The sequence below is a fragment of the Eubalaena glacialis genome, chromosome 12, assembly GCF_028564815.1.
Source record: "Eubalaena glacialis isolate mEubGla1 chromosome 12, mEubGla1.1.hap2.+ XY, whole genome shotgun sequence".
NCBI lineage: Eukaryota > Metazoa > Chordata > Mammalia > Artiodactyla > Balaenidae > Eubalaena > Eubalaena glacialis.
This window is the reverse complement of record NC_083727.1, coordinates 87,762,502-87,788,362: the sequence shown is the minus strand read 5'-3', so window position 1 is coordinate 87,788,362 and position 25,861 is coordinate 87,762,502. Positions and strand designations below refer to the sequence as shown.

The 25,861-nt window shown below is 38.0% G+C and overlaps 1 protein-coding gene across 1 annotated transcript in view; it reads left to right on the top strand.

Annotated features, from left to right (window-relative positions):
* The window catches only part of EYS (eyes shut homolog), a 1,734,738-nt gene that overhangs the window by 1,664,035 nt on the left and 44,842 nt on the right, over positions 1–25,861 (top strand). The window contains exon 38 of the mRNA XM_061207220.1: positions 9,204–9,378. Coding sequence (XP_061063203.1) covers positions 9,204–9,378 — 175 coding nt within the window. The remainder of the gene's footprint in view (positions 1–9,203; positions 9,379–25,861) is intronic.

Genomic DNA, 25,861 nt, shown 5'->3' with positions numbered 1-25,861 from the left:
AAACACAATAAATGTTAGCTATTAGTGGTATTCCATCCTACTGTCAGAGGACTTGATGCTTTCAAAGTTATCGAAGTCTAACATTTCCTGGTTTCCTGTTGTCTTGTTTTTTTCCCTTCTATTAGGAACTTTCCTTCACATTTTGTTAACAAGAACAAAGACTGGCTTTCGTCAATACCTGTCATTTTCTCCTTAAGTTTCTTAATGAGCCTACACTCAGCACATGCACAGCTGGCCCTTCTTCTGACAGAAATAACTACATTGACAGGCCTGGAAGCATGCCAAGCTTCTTAGGATGAAAATCTTGGGTGGGTCTTCTTGGAATTGCCACTTAATCCACAGTCTTATGGAAACACCAGGACCTTAGCTTAGCCCTTAATTTTATCATTTGTCTCTTGAATCCTTCCTCAATGTCTGCATCTCCTCCATCATAAACTAGCCTTTATTATGTACTGCAAATTATAGACAAGTAGTACCACCCTATCATCATGACCAGATCACAACTGTACTATAAACCTGATTCCCCAGAGCTGATCTCACTGGCTTTAAAGAGTGATACAAAGTGACTTTAAAATATAGATTTCTGGACCATGCTTAAGTGAAATCTCTATGATGAGGGTCTAAAAATTTGCATTTCAATGAGCCTCCCAGATTTGGAAGCTACTATATTAATCAATCATAACAAAGCAAATACAAAGCTTAATGGAAGAATTTAATAATTTGGTTAAGATTATCACATTTGCCTTTAGAATGATGATGAAATCACACACAGTAAAAGAGTATCTGACATAGGCTTTCACATTTCTCTAAACACTCCAGATACATAAATCTAATCCAGAAGTTCTCAGACTAAAATACAAATTCTGTCTGTTGATCAAGCCCTTTTGCTTTTCTTCTGGAAATGTTTATAATGAGCCATTATTCTCCCTATAGCCTTTCATGTTCATGAAGAAGTTATATAACCCTTCTCCAGATTAAAAAATCTACATATACCAGGCACAGAGAGCCTTACTATTTTCCTGTCTTAATAAGAGGTATTCTTCCCTCTTCTCTAAAGGTATGGGGTTCTCAGGCTGAGGTTCATGGATGGGATTCAGTGGGTCTCTGAGTCTCCTGAAATCACACACACAATTGTGTGTGTACCTGTATGCATTTTTCTGGAGAGGAGAACCATAGCTTTCATCAGTGTTCTAAGATCTGTTACTTTCACCGTCAGATCTATTTAATTCTGATGTAGAATTTAAAATTACTTTTGACTAGTACGAACATGGGGAAATCTATTATCCTATCTATCGATTATTCTAGTGTCACAGCAGCTAGTGTTCATGGATACAGGGATTATTAAACATTACTCAACTGAATCGTGTGGACATAAACTAGATTCAGATTCATTAACAATGCTATAAAGATGTTATTCCAGCCTGAAAATGCCCCATACCATCAGTACATGCAGTTTCTGGCTAGTTCAACTTTTCTTGTTCTGTCTCTGTCTGTCTGTCTCTCTCTCTCTCTTTCTTAATTCCATGAGATTTTTCAAACTAGAGCCCATAAGAGAAGAGTAATGAGTTCACTGCAATAATCTACATATTCTCTTACTGTCAAAAAAAAAGCTATCACTTATTTGGAACTTCACCAGTCTTTCCAATATCACAGCTCCAAAAGTCTTTTTCATACCCATTTTATCACATGTAAGATATAGGCATGGAATACCTGGCTCATGGTACTATACTAAGCAGATTATGTTTACTCTGCAGTATAAATAGGAATGAAATTATACAATATATATTCTACAAGTGGCTTCCACTGTAATTGCCTTTACACTGTATCTTATGTTGACTGACATGAAGCATCTCTCTACGAAATAAACACATATAGCTATTAGTGTTAGCCAAATGTTTCTCTAAATATAACAATGCTACATTTTTAGCCAAAAACATATTTTAGCAGTTCCTCATAACAAAAGTATTTTATTTATTCATATAAAAGAGAAATTGTTTTAAATGAACACTTCAGACATTAATACATATTACAGTCATTTAAACAAAGCTTTTTTCAGAGTATGATTATAAAAACTACAAGAACTTAATGTTAGCATCCCACAATCTTTGCTAAAAGGAAATGTTTTTTAATAAAGGAAATAGTGAATTTCTGAGAGTGTGAAAGGGAATACAAGACCTACATATTGCCAGCATTATACTACTAGTTCATGGATATTTTCTTACTCCTCTTAACTCATGGAGTAGTTATATTTGTTCTCATTTTAAAAGTGGAAAAATTGACAGTTAGATTTGGGTCATCTAGCCATTATGTGGCAGAGATTGTAATTGAACCCAGAGCCACCTGACTCCATCCTCTACTTACATTTTTGCTCTGAGTGCATTTCACTCTGCAAAAGGCAAATTTTACATTCCACATATAAGTAAGATCATACATTATATGTGTGGGAAAGAACTTTCTAAGGATATGTACAAAGGTAAATCCCTGAGAGAAAAAAAGAGAAATGTGACAACATAAGTATTATAAACTTCTCCACGTAAAAATAAAAAAGAAAACACCATAAGCAAAATTAAATAGCAAATATTAAACTGGAGTAAGTATTTACAATATGTGACAAACAGCTAATGTGCTTGTTATATAAAAAGGTCTTTCAAATAAGTGTTTAACAGGGTATAGAAAAAAGGTAGATAGAGAAAAACAGTAAATAATAAACAACTGAAAGGGAAAATTATAAATGACAAATCATTGAAAGGTTTTCAACCTTAATTAAAAATAGCAAAAAGGAGGGCACCTTCAAGATAGCATAGGAGTAAAATGTGGAGATCACCTTCCTCCCCACAAATACATCAGAAATACATCTACATGTGAAACAACTCTTACAGAAGACCTACTGAATGCTGGCAGAAGACCTCAGACTTCCCAAAAGCCAAGAAACTCCCCATGTACCTGGGTAGGGCAAAAGAAAAAACAGAGACAGAAGAATAGGGATGGGACCTGCACATCTGGGAGGGAGCTGTGAAGGAGGAAAAGTTTCCACACACTAGGAAGCCCCTTCACTGGTGGAAACGGGGGGTGGTGGGGGGAAGCTTCAGAGCCACAGAGGAGAGCACAGCAACAGGGGTGCAGAGGGCAAAGCAGAGAGATCCCTGCACAGAAGATCGGTGCCGACCAGCACTCACCAGCCTGAGAGGCTTGTCTGCTCACCGGCCAGGGCAGGTGGGGGCTGGGAGCTGAGGCTCCGGTTTCGGAGGTCAGACGCCAGGGAGAGGACTGGGGTTGGCTGCTTGAACACAGTCTGAAGGGGGCTAGTGCACCACAGCTAGCCAGGAGGGAGTCCGGGAAAAAGTCTGGACCTGCCAGAGAGGCAAGAGACCATTGTTTCAGGGTGCACGAGGAGAGGGGATTCAGAGCACCACCTAAACGAGCTCCAGAGATGGGCGCAAGCTGTGGCTATCAGCGTGGACACCAGAGATGGGCATGAGATGCTAAGGCTGCTGCTGCAGCCACCAAGAAGCCTGTGTGCAAGCACAGGTCACTATCCACACCTCCCCTCCCTGGGAGGCTGTGCAGCCGGTCACTGCCAGGGTCCCGTGACCCAGGGACAAATTCCCCGGGAGAACACACAGCAAGTCTCAGGCTGTTGCAATGTCATGCCAGCCTATGCTGCCACAGGCTCACCCTGCATTCCAATTATGACTACCGTATACCTCCCTCCCCCTGGCCTGAATGAGCAAGAGCTCCCTAATCAGCCACTGCTTTAACCCCATCCTGTCTGGGTGGGAACAGATGCCTGAGGGTGACCTACACACAGAGCTGGGGCCAAATACAAAGCTCAACCCCAGCAGGTGTGTGAACAAAGAAGAGAAAGGGAAATTTCTCCCAGCAGCCTCAGGAGCAGCGAATTAAAACCCCACAATCAACTTGATGTACCCTACATCTGTGGAATACCTGAATAGAAAACAAATGTTCCCAAAATTGAGGTGGTGGACTTTGGGAGCAATTGTAGACATGGGGTTTGCTGTCTGCAACTGATTTGTTTCTGATTTTATGTTTATCTTAGTATAGTGTTTAGCTCTTGTTATCATTGGTGGATTTGTTTATTGGTTTGGTTGCTCTCTTCTTTTTTAAAATTATTTTTATTATTATATATTTTAATTTTAATAATTTTTTAAATGTATTTTTCTTTCTTTCTTTTTTTCTCCCTTTTCTTCTGAGCCTTGTGGCTGGCAGGGTCATGGTGCTCTGGCTTGGTGTCAGGCCTGAGTCTCTGAGGTGGGAGAGCTGAGTTCAGCAAACTGGACCAGCAGAGAGCTCCTATCTCCATGTAATATCAATTGGCAAGAGCTCTCCCAGAGATCTCCATCTCAATGCTAAGACCCAGCTCCACCCAACAGCCAGCAAGCTCCAGTGCTGGATAGCATAGGCCAAACAACTAGCAAGACAGGAAAACACCCCACCCATTAGCAGAGAGGCTGCCTAAAACCATACTAAGTTCACAGACACCCCAAATCACAAGATGAGATGTGGTCCTGCCCACCAGAAAGGCAAGATCCAGCCCCACCCACCAGAACACAGGCACCAGTCCCCTCCACCAGGAAGCCTACACAAGTCACTGAAACAACCTCACCCACTGGGAGCAGACACCAAAAACAACAGGAACTACGAACCTGCAGCCTGCGAAAAGGAGATGCCAAAAACAGTAAGTTAAACAAAATGAGAAGACAGAGAAATATGCAGCAGATGAAGAAGCAAGATAAAAACCCACCAGATGGACCAAATGAAGAGGAAATAGGCAGTTTACCTGAAAAAGAATTCAGAGTAAAGATGATCCAAAATCTTGGAAATAGAATGGAGAAAATACAAGAAACGTTTAACCAGGAACTAGAAGAATTAAAGAGCAAACAAAAAATGATGAACAACACAATAAATGAAATTTTAAATTCTCTACAAGGACTCAATAGCAGAAAAACTGAGGCAGAAGAGCTGATAAGTGACCTGGAAGATAAAAGAGAGGAAATAAATGCAACAGAGCAGAATAAAGAAAAAAGAATGAAAAGAATTGAGGACACTCTCAGAGACATTTGGGATAACATTAAACACACCAACATTTGAATTAGAGGAGTCTCAGAAGAAGAAGAGAAAAAAAAAGGGACTGAGAAAATATTTGAAGAGATTATAGTTGAAAACTTCCTTAACATGGGAAAGGAAGTAGTAAATCAAGTCCAGGAAGCACAGAGAGTCCCATACAGGATAAATCCAAGGAGAAACACACCAAGACACATATTAACCAAACTATCAAAAATTAAATACAAAGAAAAAATATTAAAAGCAGCAAGGGAAAAGCAACAAATAACATTCAAGGGAATCCCCATAGGTTAACAGCTGATCTTTCAGCAGAAACTCTACAGGCCAGAAGAGAGTGGCAAGACATATTTAAAGTGTTGAAAGGGAAAAACCTACAACCAAAATTACTCTACCCAGCAAGGATCTCATTCAGATTTGAAGGATAAATTAGACCTATACAGACAGCAAAAGTTAAGAGAATTCAGCACCACCAAACCAGCTTTACAACAAATGCTAAAGGAACTTCTCTAGGCGGGAAAAACAAGAGAAGGAAAAGACCTAAAAAAACAAACAAACCCAAAACGGTTAAGAAAATGGTAATAGAACATACATATCGTTAATTACCTCAAATGTAAATGGATTAAATGCTCCAACCAAAAGATATAGACTGGCTGAATGGATACAAAAACAAGACCTGTACGTATGCTGTCTACAAGAGACACACCTCAGACCTAGGGACACATTCAGACTGAAAGTGAGGGGATGGAAGAAGATGTTCCATGCAAATGGAAATCAAAGAAAGCTGGAGTAACAATTCTCATATCAGACAAAATAGACTTTAAAATAAAGACTATTACAAGAGATAAAGAAGGACACTACATAATGATCAAGGGATCAATCCAAGAAAAAGATATAACAACTATAATTATTTATGCATCCAACATAGGAACACCTCAATACATAAGGCAAATGCTAGCAGCCATAAGAGGGGAAATTGAGATTAACACAGTAATAGCATGGGACTTTAATCCCACACTTTCACCAGTGGACAGACCATCCATAATGAAAATAAATAAGGAAACACAAGCTTTAAATGGTACATTAAACAAGATGGACTTAATTGATATTTATAGGACATTCCATCCAAAAACAACAGGATACACTTTCTCCTCAAGTGCTCATGGAAAATTCTCTAGGATAGATCATATCTTGGGTCACAAATCAAGCCTCAGTAAATTTAAGAAAATTGAAGTCATATCAAGCATCTTGAAAAAGAAATAAAAGGAATCCAAATTGGAAAAGAAGTAAAACTGTCACTGTTTGCAGATGACATGATACTATACATAGAGAATCCCAAAGATGCTACCAGAAAACTACTAGAGTTAATCAATGAATTTGGTAAAGTAGCAGGATACAAAATTAATGCACAGAAATCTCTTGCATTCCTATACACAAATGATGGAAAATCTGAAAGAGAAATTAAGGAAACACTCCTATTTACCATTGCTACAAAAAGAATAAAACAGCTAGGAATAAACCTACTTAAGGAGACAAAAGACCTGTATGCAGAAAACTATAAGGCACTGATGAAATTAATTAAAGATGATACAAACATACGGAGAGATATACCATGTTCTTGGATTGGAAGAATCAACATTGTGAAAATGACTATACTACCCAAAGCAATCTATAGATTCAATGCAATCCCTATCAAACTACCAATGGCATTTTTCACAGAACTAGAACAAAAAATTTCACAATTTGTATAGAAACACAAAAGACCAGGAGTAGCCAAAGCAATCTTGAGAAAGAATAATGGAGCTGGAGGAATCCGGCTCCCTGACTTCAGCCTATACTACAAAGCTACATTCATCAAGACAGTATGGTACTGGCACAAAAACAGAAATATAGATCAATGGAACAAGTTAGAAAGCCCAGAGATAAATCCACGCACATATGATCACCTTATCTTTGATAAAGGAGGCAAGAATATACAATGGAGAAAAGACAGCCTCTTCAATAAGTGGTGCTGGGAAAATTGGACAGGTACATGTAAAAGAATGAAATTAGAACACTCCCTAACACCATATACAAAAATAAACTCAAAATGGATTACAGTCCTAAATGTAAGGCCAGAGACTATAAAACTCTTAGAGGAAAATATAGGCAGAACACTCCATGACATAAATCATAGCAAGATCCTTTTTGACCCACCTTCTAGAGAAATGGAAATCAAAACAAAAATAAACAAATAGGACCTAATGAAACTTAAAAGCTTTTGCACAGCAAAGGAAACCATAAACAAGATGAAAAGACAACCCTCATAATGGGAGAAAATATTTGCAAATGAAGCAACTGACATAGGATTAATCTCCAAAGTATACAAGCAGCTAATGCCGCTCAATATAAAAAAATCAACCCAATCAAAAAAATGGGTGGAAGATCTAAATAAACATTTCTCCAAAGAAGATATACAGATGACCAACAAACACATGAAAAGATGTTCAACATCACTAATTATTAGAGAAATGCAAATCAAAACTACAATGAGATATCACTTCACACTGCTTAGAATGGACATCATCAAAAATCTACAAACAATAAATGCTGGAGAGGGTGTGGAGAAAAGGAAACCCTCTTGCACTGTTGGTGGGAATGTAAATTGATACAGCCACTATGGAGAACAATATGGAGGTTCCTTAAAAAACTAAAAATAGAGCTACCATATGACCCAGCAATCCTAGTACTGGGCATATACCCTGAGAAAACCATAATTCAAAAAGAGTCATGTACCAAAATGTTCATTGTGCACTATTTCCAATAGCCAGGACATGGAAGCAACCTAAGTGTCCAACGACAGATGAATGGATAAAGAAGATGTGGCACATATATACAATGGAATATTACTCAGCCATAAAGAGAAACAAAATTGAGTTATTTGTAGTGAGGTGGATGGACCTAGAGTCTGTCATACAGAGTGAAGTAAATCAGAAAGAGGAAAACAAATACCGTATTTTAACACATATATATGGAATCTAAAAAAAAATAATGGTTCTGACAAACCTAGGGGCAGGACAGGAATAAAGATGCAGATGCAGAGAATGGACTTAAGGACACAGGAAGGGGGAAGTGTAAGCTGGGACGATGTGAGAGAGTAGCATTAACATATATACACTACCAAATGCAAAATCGATAGCTAGTGGGAAGCAGCCGCATAGCACAGGGAGATCACCTTGGTGCTTTGTCACCACCTAGAGTGGTGGGATACGGAGGGTGGGAGGGAGATGCAAGAGGGAGGGGATATGGGAATATATGTATACGTATAGCTGATTCACTTTTTTATACAGCAGGAACTAACACGACATTGTAAAGCTATTGTACTCCAATAAAGATGTTAAAAAAAATAAAAATAGCAAAGGCATTTTATTATTTATTTCCTTTAAAAATGAAGCAGACAATAAAGTCTTGCATTGTGGTGCCTGTGAAGAGGCGGGTGTCCCCATGTTTGGTGCGGGAGACATAACTGTGCAAAATATCCATGACACTTGGGCACGCTGTAAAGCACCCATATCTGTTACCCTAGTAGTTTTCCTTCTGGAAATTTATACTAAGGAAATACTTAGCAAATGCACACGGTATACATATAATAAATTTCTTATAGCATTATTTTTAATAACAAAAAAAGAAATGAGTCAATAGTTCAATAATTGAAATTTAATTAAGTATATTATGATCTAAGAGACTGTTGTGCTATCATTTAAAAATAGTTAATGCTATGAGAAAAGAGTTAAAGGTATTTATGCTCTACAAATTTTTGGTACAATATATATATTAAATATTTAATGCAAGATTCTTTTGTTTAAAAGAAAATACAACTAAGCATAGAAAAAAACTCTGTATATATATTTATATGTGTATATATATATATATTTCTCAAAATGTTAATAATTGTTTTCTCTGCAGTGGTGATATTGTAGATGACTTTATTTTTCTCCCTGTGCTTCTCTGTTTATTTTTTTCATTAAATTAACATGTATTACTTTATTTTGAAAAATGTTCCTTTAAAAATGAAAAATAATTGTCTTCTTGTTTTATCCATTTCTTCCATTTTTTAATATGAAGTATTTTTTTCTCTTTTCAAGGTTGTATTTTTACTCTGCAAGTTCGCACTAAGAAGAATGGCCATTTCAGAAGCCTGGGGACGCCTGAGGGCCACCCAAATGCTGGACGCAGCGTCGGCCAGTGTGATGCTTCTCCCTGTCGCTTGATGAAATGTGGCAACGGTGGCACGTGCGTGGAGCAGGGATCTACTGTTTAGTAAGTGTGACATTATTAGGAAAGAATGTGGCAGGTTGTTTGCATTCTACCTGGTCCTCTACTCGTGCAAACTAGGAACACAAACTAACACTTATTTAAAATATTTTTATGGAGACTTGCTAGGTGACTGGGGGACAGATAAAGGCAACTAGAAATGGATCAGCATAGCATTTATAATAATGAAAATGAATCACTACATCTCATTCCAGGAAAAAATAGACTATCTTAAATTCATGGTGTTGAGAGTGTTGCCATAGATGTTCGCCATACAAGGGTTTACAAGGGCTCACATTTGTGATTTGCTTTTATATTTGCGTTTGGGCTCCCTTAGAAAGGAACCTCTCCTCTCTAGGTGGACCCCAGCAAAGCTGCACCGTTTGGTTTCTGAACTACTTTAATATGAAACAAAATGTGAGTCTGTTGAGTGGGAAGAAAATAAACAAAGGAATTTTGTCTTATAAATAAGTTACTTCGTTGAGCATGTCCTCTGTGCATAAGTGGTATATGACGGGCTCCGGGAATACACCAAATAAAGAGGAAGGAAGCTCTCTGTCCTTCAGTTCCTTCCACTGTATCTATTCATACATTTCCATGTCTCATACACGCGTGAGATGGATAGAAAAGTGATTTGCCAAAGTTTTTCTCCCAGGACACATCGGAAGGTATGACTCACTGCTAACACTAGCTGACTGCAAAGCAGTGGGGCAGTGGGGTATTAGAGGCTCCCCTGGAAGACAGGGGAGAGCACATGTAGTTTAGAAAGCCCCGAACAGTTCCCCTCCACCTCCACACTGGAAAATGATCAAAACCAAAGTGCAAAGTTCAAAGAACTGCTCGTCACTGTACCTTGGGCTGGAGAGAAAGCACATAGGAGGCAGGGGGAGGAGATGGTCACTAGATCTTCCTGTTTCTTACCAAAAGCACTCCAGTGACTTCTCAGGACATGTAGAATAATACCTAAACCCTTCCCCATGAGCTGTAAAGCCCTACATGATCTGACCCCGCCCCCCTCAGACCATCTCTCTTCCTCCTCACTCGCTACAGTTAACCTACTTTTATCTTTTGAACATGCCAAGCTCATTTCTGTTTCTAGACCTTCATGCTATGTCTTCCAGCTGGAGGACCTTCGCCATCAGTCTCCATCTGGCTGCCTCCTTCTTGTCGTTGCCTCACCTCCTCAGAACGGGACTCCCTTAGGCCAGCCCAAAACGATCCCTCCCTCTGATCAGTCTCTATCACATTATCATATTTTACTTTCTCCGTAATATATCATTGTCCTATTTTGTTTATTTATTGTTTGTTTATATATTGGCTATCATTTCTCCCTGAGAATGGGCCTGATCTCTCATGTTACCAGTGTATCTTCATACCTAGAAGAGTGCCTAGCATAGAACAGCCATTCATTAAGTATTCGTTCAATTAATGAATCAATGAAAAAGTAGAAGGGATCTTAATTCCAAAAGTTCTAAGCAAACGTACAAATGGAAGGACAAGCAAGGTGACCCCATGCTCACGTTAATGAAACCAAATTGACTAAACTGGATAGTCTACTGATTGGCTATGAGAAATGGGACAGAGGGAGTGTAGAAGGATGCAAAACTTACATGAAAGGTAACAGATTTGATTTACATCAAGAATGAGACGCAGACAGTTCCTGAGCGGGAAAGAGCCATGGTAAAGACAGACGTACGCAACTTATCTCAACATCCCTTTGCAGGATGGGTATATTGGGGAGTTACTGGGAGACAGATCTGGAAATCCAAAATAGCCATAGATAAGGAAAGAAAAAATTAATTTAGAAGATATTGCAGAGAAATATTCATGGTGTTTTGGGATCTACTGTATATGAGATTGTGGCAGGAGGGCTTGTAGGGAGTCAAGTCTAAACTAATCCAAACCAAGTATGAACAAGCTTGCTATGTTCTGGGATGTCCAAGATACCTAATGTGCTTTGTAATAAGTTAAAAGTGTTAGCTGAATTTTATGGAAATTTTTTAAGAAAAACATGTATAGCTTGATCAAGTCCATGGAAGTGCTAGGGACAAGCCCTGAGGCTTGTGATGCCATCATCAGAGAGCAATATTTTTCGGCATTAGCTTTACCATTTTTTATCTTTACTTATTTACAATTTTTACTAAAACCTTTTACTTGCTTTACAACTTATGCATTCTATTTGTCCCATAACTAAGCTTAATTATTTAGAGGCACAAATTTACCTCATTTTATCTAAAGAAATCTGGTCATTCTTCAGATGACTTACTAGGTGTTTTTGTTATTTTTTAATGTGATAATAAATAAACTGCTAATAATAAAGAATGTAATAATTCAGAATGGGAAGTGGCAGGAAGAAAGCACATGAAGTTGAAGGTGAAAGCAGGAGATTCATCCCAGCTCTTCATTATCGCTGTGGAACAAAGGCCCTACATGTGTCCATTTCAGAGCCACATGTGTTTATCCTGAATATATGGCACCAAGTATAGATATGTTGTCAACCCAAGTTCATGTGCCCAATGCACATGGAGGCCAAACAAACTGAAACACCCAAGTTTGGAGCAGAGAAAGGTTTATTGCAGGGCCAAGCAAGGAGAACGGGTGGCTCATGCTCAAAATGCCCAAACTCTCCAATGGTTTGGAGGCAGGAAAGCTGGGGCTGGGTCCAAGAACAGCCTCATTATGTATAGGCATTAGGCAGAAGGCAAAGCCATCTCCCAGTTTTGCACTAAATGAGGCCATGGCACAAGGAGAAATGGCATCTAAAACAGAAATTTTGTTAACATCTGAGCAAGAAACTCTGACCATGAAAATTGTGGAGCGTGCACTTTGTGGTAAGAGATAGATAGGCTTCAGGTTAATCTGCTGCAGCAGGTTTCATGCTGACCCTTTGAGATAAACTACTATTAGTATGATGAGCCCTAATCAGATGAAAGATGAGGAGGCCCACCTCAGCCTCCACATTCTTGTGGTCAAGCAGGTTTCCCAGCCTGACACACACACAGAGGGCATCTCTAGCTGTCCTCTAGTAACCTTGGACACATTGTAATATCATTATAATATCATTAGCATTGCAGTTTTTACCCACCTCCACCCCGTGGGTTTTCGCTTACATGCTCATGGGAAAGATTCAAAATGGTGCCTGGTGGAAGCCCAAATAAGAAATTGCAGACAATGTGATCATAGGGGAGGGAAAGGGGAGGCACCCTCATCTAAATATGGAAGATTAACCCCGTATTAACAACCTAGGCTGTGCCTATCGTGTGCTCCTCACTCTCAAGGACATCCATGCTCTTCTTCTCCAAGTGTGCAACTTTCGCTTCTGCCCTAAATAAACTGCTTCTTGGTGCGCTCTCCCACACGTACTGTGCTTCTAATAAACTCTGTGCCTTATAACCTTGGTCTCTTTGTGGAATTCTTTCTCCAGAGAAGACAAGAACCAAGGTCCTCTCACCTGCCAAAATCAATTTTTGGGTAAGAGTTTTTACAGGCAAAATTTATGGGAGGGCTGAAGGGTGTGTGACTTTCTTCTGATTGGTTGGTGGTGAGGTAACAGGGTGATGTCCCAGGAATCTCAGTCATTGGCTTTCTGGTTCCAACCAGTCTGGGTCCACATGCCTGTGCTCAGCCTGAAGTTACCATCCTCCACCTGGGTGGGAGCCTTAGTTCCTGTAGAAGAACTCAGAGACATGTGTCAGGTTGTTATGTATATCACCCAAGGAAGAACCAGGACCCTGCCCTATCCTGCACTGTTGTTTCTTTCTGCATTTCCTCACTCTCCTAATTAGTAACTGTTTGAATCTACCCTTTGGAACTCAGGGGAGGCCAAGGAGACTGAAAGTCTTTTTCCTACAAGCAAGAAACAAGGGACATGGAACGGTATTGGGCCCCAGAAGGGCCCCACAGTGTCCTGCTCAGTTTAATCCCCCCTTTTCTTTGATACTACTCAATCTTGAGGGGAATAGGATTGGACAAGAAAGGGAACAACATTTTGGATAGAGAGGTGAACCACAAACTCAGCAGAGGAGCTCAGTTTTAGGGGGACTCAAGTTTCAGATAGACACAGAACTATTTGCAAATGACTTTGATTAATAAAGAACATTTTCTTGATTTGTGATAACAAAAGTAATGCCTTACAATTGACCAGCACTTTGTGGCTAACAAAGCACTTTTTCCTTACATTATTTCCATTGCTCCTAATTAAAACTCTCTAAATTAGTCAGGGCAATTATCCTGGTCCCAATTTCACGGATGGGACACTAAGCCCCAAAGATTATGAGTGAACCAAGATGAGGCCTGAGAGCCTTGTAAGTAGTTCAGCAGGACCCAAAACCAAATCTTCAGTCTCTGGGTCAAGATTCTCTACAGAACCTAAATAGTAAGGACCTTTTTTTTTTATTTTTATAAGATATGTGAGGTACATCCTTAACATTTTTTTTTTAATTTAATTTATTTATTTATTTATTTATGGCTGTGTTGGGTCTTCGTTTCTGTGCGAGGGCTTTCTCTAGTTGCGGCAAGTGGGGGCCACTTTTCATCGCAGTGCGCGGGCCTCTCACTGTTGCGGCCTCTCTTGTTGCGGAGCACAGACTCCAGACGCGCAGGCTCAGTAATTGTGGCTCATGGGCCTAGTTGCTCTGCGGCATGTGGGATCCTCCCAGACCAGGGCTCGAACCCGTGTCCCCTGCATTGGCAGGCAGATTCTCAACCACTGCGCCACCAGGGAAGCCCCATAAGGACCATTTTTAAGATAATGTGACAAAAGCTCTTTATCTGCTGGATGTAATCTGTTCATTTATTCTTAATTTTTAAAAAACAATGTTAAAGATATATCTTCAAATGGCATTTTGTATTTTCTCCAAGTTGGAAGTACCTTCCCTGATAACACATACCCTGGAGATTTCATGAGTTCCTGTGTGGGTGGAAAGCTGTGTCTCACAGCCTAACAGGAGAGTCTTGATCTGAATAAAAAGTAGACTTGAGTAATAATGTACGACGGGAGTGATACCACTGACAAGTTTCCTAACAAGATCTGAAAGTCTTTCTCATCAAAATTGTGACCAATGTTTGGGATCATCTTATTGATATAACAACAAAATACTTAGTATATTAACTACATGTGAAGCATTACTGTAGAGTCAGAAATAGCTCTTGTGACTATTATATAATGACATTAAAATTATGGCTCCCTGAACTTAAAAGACGTGAATGTATGGTATGTAAACTATACCTCAATAGAACTATTTAAAAATATTAATGTTTCCACTCATGGACATTTAGCTCCAGTAACAGCAGAAGTTTAAGGAGAATTTTATTCTTTTTGACAGTTTTTGTACTTCTGTTCAAATCTCAATAAGAATCCTCTTTTTAAAGGAAAAAGATGTAACCACATCTTGTGGTTGTAATATACTTTTCAATAGTGTTTAAGAAGTTTTCCTCTATCCTTGACCTAGTCCCAGGCTCTGAATTTTATATGACTCTATGCTTTTTCACCCAAAGCAGAGTAATATTAAATTGAATTTCTAGGTAACATTATAGACAGCTCAAAACTAAAGTTCAGTCTTTTCCTGAAAAATAACTAACGTACATAATAAATTTATTTTTAGATGCTCAAGAGGCAAGTCCTAGCCCAGAGGCATAAATTTCAGTGTTTGGAATCAATTTTAAAAGCTAAATCTGAAAGGTGGTCAAAATGTCTCTACAATGCACAGCTTAATGGTATAAAAAATTTTTTTAAAGAACTCAAAATGCTCCCCTGTAGTTCTGTGCCTCCCAGCTGGGGGTGGGAGGCATTGTTCCCGTGCCAAGTAAGGAGGGGTGGGGTCCGATGAGGCTGGACCCGGTGCTGGGCTCCAGCAGACTGAACAAAGCCCTGCTTTCCTGCTCCAAATACGTCAGCACACACAGACGCAGCTGCATTTGAATGCAATGTCTCCAACAAGAGGAGGATAATAAGGCAGAGTTCATGTAAGGCCTTTGTGCTCCTGGGATGAACTCTGATGCAACAGAAAAAACATAGTAAACTATTGCTGTTGTTAGTAGGTAGCCAAGGTTTGAAAAAACTTTTTTCTTTAGTTCTAACTTAGCCCTATATGTTCACGTGTTTGGTACAATGTGTTCCTTTTTTTTTTTTTTTGACCTAGCATTTCCACTTCCAGGACACTGTCTTAGTGAAATAGTTAAGCAAGTGCATACTATATATGTTCAGTGTATGTGGCATTGTTTTTTGGGGGGTTTTCTGTTTGCTTTTTAATTGGGGTACAGTTGTTTTACAATGTTAGTTTCTACTGTACAGCAAAGTGGAGTTCCCTGTACTATACAGCAGGTTCTTATTACTTATCTATTTTATACATATTAGTGTATATATGTCAATCCCAATCTCCCAGTTCATCCCACCCTCCACCACCCACCCTGGTACAATGTGTTCTTAAGCAGATTTTACTTCATTTAGGTTGCACTTTGCTTAACCCTAAAATCATATTTTGACAGTGACTGAGGGCAATATTCAGATGAGTTCCTTTAAGAAAAGCACAGTGTAAGAAAAGCAAATCTTAGAAAACCAAGCTAGATGTAAAACTGAGCAGCACAGACAGTAAGTACAATAGGAATTCAGAGAATGTGGATGTAAAATGTGAATCATCAGAGATTTATACTAAGTTCATAAATGAGGTATGCTTACAACATAAACTGATCAGTGAACACAAAAGCTGAGTGACCCAGGGTTTCTTAATTATCGGCTCACAGATGCCTTTAAGAATCAAGTGAAAGCTAAAAATCCTTTCCCCTGAGCAATGAACATACTTAGGACACAAAATTTACATAAAATTTTAGAGGTTTACAAACTCCCTAGATCCCAATCAGAGAGACCCCCAAACTCTCCAAATTAAGAATTCCTTGCTTCTGTACATTTCATCCAACAGTGCTTAGTTCTGTTTTCCAGCACTCCCCTGCTGGACTATGTGATTGTTTGCCAAGTAGTGTCCTGTTGCCTAAACTCACCTTACTCTAATCCAGGTTGTCTCCTCCTAAAAGCCTCTTTGCTCCTATCACTTTCCCACCCAAAATGTTGTCTTTCATTGCCAAAGCAACACAGTGTAAATCCTTTAATCTGTCATGCAGGGTGTATCATGACCGGATGTCAACCTATCTATTCCTGCTATAATTTTTTTTCCCTGCAATATACTCAGATTAATTGTATCACCCTATCCAGCCTCTGGAGAAACACTTCCCTTACCAAGCAACCAACTGCACGCAGCTAGCTTGGTAACTCACTACCCTGCATTAGTTTTTCCTCCTTTCCCCCCACTTTGCTTTTCCCTCACTCTTGCTTACTTGCCAGAGTGTTCCTTATTTCCTTGGAATTGCTTTTAGTCTCTCTTTTCTAGGGATTCCAAGTTAAGACGGATAGTATTTCTTAACTATGAGATTAGCAAAGAGCTAAAAAAAAATTGACGCGTCTAGTGGTGAGGCTGTAGAGAAACAGACACTGCAGTTTACTAGAGCAAACTCTATTTGTTAAAGCAAAAGATGTTCATCCCTAGTTTGTAAAGCTGAACAGTGGAGGACTCTGCAACTATAAAGAATCCTTATCTGTTGCTATGGAGTGATCCTCAGGATACATTAAGTGAAAAAAGGGTAAAGAAACATGTAAGAAAAGGGAATGATAGTTAGATGTAGATAAATAGATATAAGTATATACATATAGATACACATAACACACATACACATATGCTCATTATTTTTTTTAAGAAAAGAAAGGAAGATTACAGAAAAAAATTTTATAGATAGTTACCTATAGAATGAGGAAGAGAACAAGGGAAAGTGATAGGATGAAAGCTAGGCTTTTCAAAATACAATTTGCTTTACAGTTTTACTGGGGACTAGGTAAATGTTTCACCTGGTAAATCAAAAAACGAAAAAGAGTAATTCTTAAACATTGAAAGAAAATAAGAAAATAAATGAATTTAACCGTATTTCAAGCTGGTGGCATAACCAAGTATAGAGATTTAATTCAATTGATTTTTTAAAGTATTTTAGCTGTACAGTGAGTTATAGTCTAAGGACAAAAAGAATCATAAAGCTATCCTAAATTGCATCCTATGGTCTTGATATTAGTGGTAGCACTGTTATTGTTATTTTGGAACTATGGATAAAAATAGCTGGATAGCAAGATTCTAGATGGCTGGCTGGCTGGCTGGATATAAAAAAATTAGTAATTATGTTAATATTTACTAATTATATTAATATCATTAGGAACAAAGATCTTCAGCATAAGAGAAAAGAGATATAGACATAAAATGAAAGAAGTAAGAATATTTTCATCTTTATTTTGAACTAGAAATAACATATGAATTCATGACTTAATTTTCTCTTTCTAAAAAACTTATTCCTTAGCTATGTCCACTAAAGTAATCTAGAAACAATAGTAACCCAGCAGCAATGAATAGCTCTAGTGTCAAAATTGTCACCTCCAGATGCCATTTTCCACTAAAAATAAATCAGGACTTCTTGGAGACTGGGACATTCAAGTCTGGGGTAGGAAATATATGCTATGAGCCTGGATGTCTTCTTGTGCCTGAAAGCAAGAGTTATCAAAGACTACTAGGGCCATTGGAAAAGAAGACAGGAGCCAGCTTAAGGAGACTCCCACTGACCAAAGATGGGACGACTTCAGAAATACACAGAAAAATGTCTGTGATGGCTTTAAACATGCCAGTATGTAAATACACATAGTTGTTACGATACTCCACCCACCCCCACCAAGGGAGGAAAAGAAACTTGTCTCCCTAGAGGTTGCTAGGGCACCACTCACTTATTCTGAAGTTTGATAAAGAGAAAGTGTTCAACCTTCCTTTCCTATCAAGACTGTATTGCAGGAATGGTAGCCAGCTTCCAAGCAGCCCACAGGGATTCTTGTCCCCAGTAGACACATCCTCCTGCAGTCTCCTCCCACCTGAGTAGGCTGACCTGTGCAAATAATAGGATATTCTGGAAATGACAGTTTATGACTTCTGCCTTCCTTAAATTATTAAATTTAAGGGTTAACTGATCCTATCCACTGAACAGTTTTAATAATAGTCACACTGTATTTCATATAGTCCCTGGGGCAGTGGTATAGAGGATGAGTTTGCAGGTGGCAAAGCCTGAAAACACAGTGACTTATTATGAATCATTATAATAAATGTTTATTATTGCTTTAAGCCATTAAGCTCTGAGGTAATTTATTGTGCAGCAATAGATAACACTAAATAATGTTAACTAGCCAGATAGTGGATGAGGAGTAATTTTTAATAGATCTGAGCTAATAGTGCAGGATAAATAATAGAAATGAGAAACACCATTTTGTAACCACCAAGGAAATAATGGCTGCTTGAACTACTTAGTGAAAGGGTGATAGAAAACTATAAAATGGTTGGATCAAGCTGACGCCACTTGAACCAACTCATCAGTCATGACATAATTAAATGTAGAACAAACATTGCGTGCTTCTAATGTGATGTATTTAGAACTACACAGTCCCACCCATAAAGCAGCCCAAATGTGAATCTAATAAAGCCTCTATATAAGTTTATGAGAAATATGGGCAATAGAGGAAAACAAGCTAACTGACATTATAAGGATATAAACAGCCAAATCCAGAATGGAAAATTCTACTGGACAAGTGACACAAAAATAGCATGTGTGGGAAGAAATGCAGAGGGAGAATTTTTATCTCAGTAACAAGCCTTAAGACACATACTGTGCAGGTGAATATGTGGAACTTATTTGGGTGCTGATGAATTGTCAAAAAAACACTTTTTCAAGACAATCATAATTAACTGAACACGAAAATTAGATGACAGGAATTAGTGTTAATTTTGTTGGGTTTGATAATACTATTGTGGTTTTCTTTTTTTAAGTTTCTTATCTGTTAGTGATACATACTATGGTATTTACAGATAAAGTAGGACTTGCTTCAAAAGATTTTGCCAAAAAAAATGGTGGAGAAAGAAACAATGAAACTAAAGAGCTGAGAATTGATAACTTGAAGCAGGCAATGGGTTCAAGGAGGTTCAATGATACTATTTTTTTTCTACTTTTGTATACATTTGAATTAAAAAACAATAGTACACATAATTCACATTTTGTCTAATTTGTAAAATTCGTAAGGTATAAAATAAAAAAATATATTCATGATCCCACCAGTTATAGATAACTACCTTTAAAATTGGGGGATGTTTTATTCCAATCTTTCCCCACCTTCAGTTCTTAGCTGTTGAAACAAAGTAAATCCATTATTTGGTGCCACCTATGGAAAACATATTTGAAGGATGTAAATTATAAATTAAATTCCTACTTTCTGTTCCTCTAATATTGAAGTATCTAGAAAATAAGAGTCAAAAGTAAGGATTCAGTGTAGATTTTATCAAGCCTCCCTATTACTGTGGTTTAAGGGGAATAACTTTTCTCTCTTGGTTTTTGTGTAACTCAGATGTCATTCACTTTCTGTAAGACCCTTGAGATCTGCATAAACTATGAAAGTCCAAAGACCTTTCCAAGATTAATGCAGATTCCAGGGGAAAGGTGAATGTTCTCAAAGCCATCTCTGGTTCCATGGTCCTGCTTCCACCCACACAGCCTCTACTCCGGACGATGTATGCCTAAAAGTGACAGTCAACCTCTTTGATTTCTACTAAGTTAACAAGGCCACTCACAATTTGAGATGGATCAGACTGTTTATGTTGGTGCAAGGAGACAGGATGCATGCAGATATAGAAGGGAAAGGTTTATATCCACCTAAACAACTCTCATCCTGTGTTTTGGTCATCCCACCATAGCAGTGAATACATGGCCATTCCACCCCATCTCTTTGTCTTCTTGTCATTGCTTCATTTTGCTCCAAATGACTCTCTAGGTTAGAATAAACCAAATTTCCCTCCTGGTCTTGGACACAGCAATTTAGCTATTTTCTTTTTATAGTACAGGTTTATGCTCACATCAATGCAACCAGGGTTCACCATCTACTCCAAGCAGCTCACCTAGAGAGTTTCCCAAAGACAATTCTCTCTTTAAGAGGAATTGAGTCCAACTGTTAATACGTTTGGGCACTTACACCTGGAGAACAGAACCATTAGGATTGAGGCCCACAGATGGCTGCCAGTTAGTGTGTAAAGAGTAATTTCATCTCATCCTTCTTACTCCGTGAAGTATCAACAAAGAGTTTGGTGAGTGATCTCCCCAGCAGGGAACGGAAGGCCATAGGGTAACGTCAGCAGGTAGAGTGATGGTCGCCACCCTTCCCTGTAAGTACGTTGAGTCCTGACATGACCACATTCCAGTGTACAGGGAGGCCCATTTGTTTTAGCACTTGTTTGTATATTTTTCAAAGGCTCAAATTTTGAGCACGTCATTTTGATATCCAATAAATTTTGGCAGGTAAAATGATATCCATCATATCACACTTACCTTATTCTCCCAACTTATTATTCAGATGGAAATAAGTTATATAGGAAAGTAAAGTGACATTAATGAAGCCATCCAACACAACAAATGGTCTAAGGAGGAGGAGATTCAGCTATGTTTCTCTTTTCCTTTAAATCTCAGAGAAATATGTTATATGTGCAGAAGTGGAATCCTTCAGGCCATGTGCTCCTCCATTGCTAAGCAACATGCATTTATTCCATTATTCATATGGCTTTAGTATCACACTACATAGATTTCATTTTAAGTGCTGTATCTGTGATTTTCCTTATGCATAGAGAACTCACAAATCTGTAGCCATAAGTTTCTTACAGATCTAGCTCAAGGTGAATTTTCTCCAAGAACTTTTTCTTTCTGCTCTTATCTCATAATGAGAATTCTAAAACTTTGCCCTCATTAGGCTCAATATGTATAAAAGACTTTCTCTTATCCAAAGCAACTAGAATCTGTATGATGGGTAAACTGAAAAAGTACAGTGACCAGTGGTTATACTTTTCTAAGTCTCTTTCTCAACTGCACACTGAGGACTAATAATTACATTTATCTCATTGAATAAATATGAGAATGAAATGAGTTACTACATATAAAGTACTTAAAATGGTGTCTGGCACTAAGGTGAGGCCCAAATAAACTTTGAACAGTATATTTTACATGTATCACATATATATTTTATAAATGCATTGTTATAAATAAATTATCATAAAGTCCTTAGGAGCAATACTATGTTTTCTGTTTTGTATTCAGCCTGGTATAAAATAGAGTGGGGCACGACACTCATTCTGTGGTGAAAAATTAGTAAGCAAGTAAATGATGTTTAAGTGATACTAAAACAAAGAATATTAAACCTTCTATCATCTCATTTCCAATTAATTTTTATACATCAATGTTTATCCTAAACTTCAGAAGTCTTAGAATTGTCTAATTACAAGAAAGTTAAATTCTTCATGTTGAATATGACTAACATTTTCTTCTGCGTTATCATCTCTCCATGTTTAGAGGTAGAAGAACCTGCAAATTGTTCTTTATGTATTAAGAATTGAGGATAGATAACATTTTGGGGTTGGACCTGAGATAAGAAAACAGTTCTATGTATAATATCAATGATTCCTCAGGGTTTTTCTTTATATTCTTAGCTACTATCTAGTGGATGCTTTAGCCCTTTGACTGCTGCTCTGCTTAATTCACAAATCTGTCTTACATTCTCAATATTCAACAAGTTCAAGAGCCAGTTCATTAGGTACTTAAAGGGAGAAAAAAGGCCTGTTATCACCTGCTCTCACCTTCAACTCAGTATAACTAAAAGTAGATTTTTATATTTTCCTATTAAGCTATATTCTTCTCTGAATGTCCCCATTCCCAATAATGGCACCATATTCTTTCAGTCATTTAATCCTGAAACCCCAAAGACTTCCATGAGATTAAGAGACAAAGAGTGGCAGTTGTGGTGGACCCCCTCTCCCATCACCAGCCATGTAATTTGCTTACTGATCTGTTCCTCAAGTCCCTGCCCCATAATATGAGGATGAGGACAGGAGTCCCCTAGGAGGGCTGTCGGGAGGACTGAATGAGCCAACGTACTTGACCTGCTTAGTAGAGTGCCTGGCACAGGTGAGCTCCGGAAACGTTTTATGTTGCTAGAATCTTTCGTCTAGGTACCAACACACCTACCAAGTGCTTCTCACACCCCCGTCAACCTTTCCATCCTCAGAGCCATTTCCCTGTCCAGGCGACTCTGCATCCAGCTATCTCCCTAAACCAGTCATGACTCAGTCATTCACTTATTTATTCCCAGGATGTTCAATGAAAAATTCCAATATGCCAGGAACTGCTTTAGGTCCTGGGCCTGCAACAGAGAGCAAAGAGCCCTGACCTCTACTCCCATGGAATTACTGATCTGGTGTAGGGTCAGCACGCCATGGCCTACAGGCCAAATCTGGTCCAGCACCCGTTTTTGTGAATAAAATCGGGATACGGCCAGGTCCATTCATTTGTGGATTGTCTGCAGCGGCTTTCAACAGTTGGAAGAACTGAGTTATGGTTACAGAGTCTGACGGCCCACAAAGCAAACTGTACAGTGTCAAAGCTCAGTAAGATCCCACCAAGAGTAAACCTACATCACTAGAGCATTTATGGGGTCATCCTATACATACCAGGTCATTATTCTTCAATATAGCTCATCATTCAGGTCACTCCCTGCACATCTGTGTCACTTACAGGTTGAACCCTCTCAGCCCGCTATCCACAGTCTCCTTCTCCAGCCTACTCTTCTCCTGCCCCTCCCCCTCAAGGCTCTCATTCTTGTTGGCAAATCTCACTTCAGCAGCCTTCCCTGAACTCATTAAGGTTGCTTAGGTGTCCTTCCAATGGGCTCCAAGAGTATTCATTTTATCACTTGTCACATTGTATTAAAATTGTCTGCTTACCAATGTGATCCCCTCTCAAACAGCAAGACCATGAGGTCAAGAATGGGGGCTTATGTGTTGTGGAAGGCTCATTGCTCAGCACAGTGGCAGACACATAGCATGTAAAAAATGATTATAGGAAATATTCTTTAAATGAATGAATATCTACCTCTCTTTGTTTTTTTATGCTTTTCCCACTATGTGGACACCTCACACACATACCTCTCCAAAACCAATCTTCCTCAGGGAAGAGTAGTAAACCTGTGATTAAAGGAACAGATGTTAATGAATTAATTTCAAGGTTTAGAAAAGATTATTGTCAAGTAAGTTTATAGCATCCGTATTATATTATATCTAATGTGATTTAAGATCTACTTAATAGTAAAATAAATATTTTACCATTGCCATGTCTGTCTATAAGGTAGTGAGACTAACTTTGTTCTTAATTTTCTTTTTTCAAGTAAATAAAAATGAACCACTAGATGGTACAATCATCATTTTCAAAGGTAATGACATTAGAGAGGTTTCTTTTATGAAATTGGTAAGACAATCTACTTTCATATAAAAGACCTTTACATATTTTACGCTATTTGTGATCTTCAAACAATAATCAAAATCATTATGTAATTCTATAACAGGTTAATTCTGTATTTTGTTTTTCTCCATTTTGGAGAACCTCATACAACTTTTTCAAAATTTTTTGCACAACTATTAACTCAAATGCAATAAGCATATAAATTTTCTTTCATCATGACCCATCTAAACACATTATTTAATGAAATGGCAACATCCCTCAGAGACTTTTTATTTTTTACCTTTTTATGTATGTGCCTTATGCCTCCACCTCTAAGTTCCAAATTGTTGAGAATTTTTGTTTTAAATTCCTCCTAAAACCAAAGTCTAACAGTGTGTTGGTGCTGTGTTGTGAATTATGTTCTCTTCCCACAAGCTCTTCCCCATGCTGGTCTCAGGGTCCCAAGAGCACCTCTCTGTGCCGTTCACTTGGTCCCTAAGTGTAGGTGGCCCAGCAGTGCTTTCCCTGAGCATTGCCCTCACCTGACACACCAGCCATCTGTATGACCTGGCAGAGTGCTATGCGCATAGTAGATACTAAATAGATATGTATGTATGTGTATATATAGAGAGAGAGAAATAAATTTTGGTGAAACAAATTTGATTAGACGGACAAAAAATAAAGGAAAATATAGGAATTTGTAATGAATATGTTCTTTTTTCTTTAATTTATTTTATTGATGTATACTTGATTTACAATATTGTTTTAGTTTCTGGTGTACAGCAAAGTGATTCAGTTATATACATATATGTATATATTCTTTTTCATATTCTTTTCCATTATGGTTTATTACAGGATACTGAATATATTTCCCTGTGCTATACAGTAGGACCTTGTTGTTTATCCATTCTATGTATACTAGTTTGCATCTTTGAATCCCAAACTCCCAATCCATCCTTTCCCCACACCCCCTACCCGTTGACAACTACAAGTCTGTTCTCTATGCCTGTGAGTCTGTTTCTGTTTTGTAGATAAGTTCATTTATGTCATATTTTAGATTCCACATATAAATATCATATGATATTTGTCTTTCTCTTTCTGACTTACTTCAGTTAGTAAGATAATCTCTAGGTCTATCCGTGTTGCTGCAAATGGCATTATTTCACTCTTTTTTATGGCTGAGTGATATTCCATTGTGTATATATACCACTTCTTCTTTATCCATTCATCTGTTGGTGGACATTTAGGTTGTTTCTCTGTCTTGGCTATTGTAAATAGCGCTGCTATGAACATAGGGGTGCATGTATCTTTTCAAATTATAGTTTCATCTGGGTATATGCCCAGGAGTGGGATTGCTGGATCACATGATAGCTCTATTTTTTGTTTTTTGAGGAACCTCCATACTCTTTTCTATAGTTGTACCAATTTACATTCCCACCAACAGTATAGGAGTGTTCCCTTTTCTCCACACCCTCTCCAGCATTTATTGTTTGTAGACTTTTTAATGATGGCCATTCTGACTGGTGTGAGGTGATACCACATTTTAGTTTTGATTTGCATTTCTCTGATAATTAGTGATGCTGAGCATCTTTTCATGTGCCTCTTGGCCATCTGTATATCTTCTTTGGAGAAATGTCTATTAAGGTCTTTTGCCCAAAATGAATATGTTCTTGATAAATATGTGAAAATTTGTGAAATTTATTTATAAATAAATAAAAATTAGGCAGACACTAAAACATTTTTATTTTAATAAAATGAAATAAAATAATGATTATTGGGTCAGTAAAAAACAATAAGCCCGTAAAAGTGTTCCATATTTTCAATTACATACAAACCTGTTATTTCAGGGGCATCCTCATAAGCTGATGATAGTAATGTAAATTGATAAAATTATTATGGACGGCAGGTTGGAATATGTATCCAAAGCCTAGAAGTCATGATAATATTTGAATTTATCTTGAGAAAATTAACATAGATATGCAGAAAGATTTAGTTACAAGAGTTTTATCACAGTGTTGTTTGTAGAAAGTGAAAACTTAAAAACATAATATCTCACAAGTGACTGTGAGAATAAAGTATATTTCATCAATTCAATGAAATAATGTTAAACCATTAA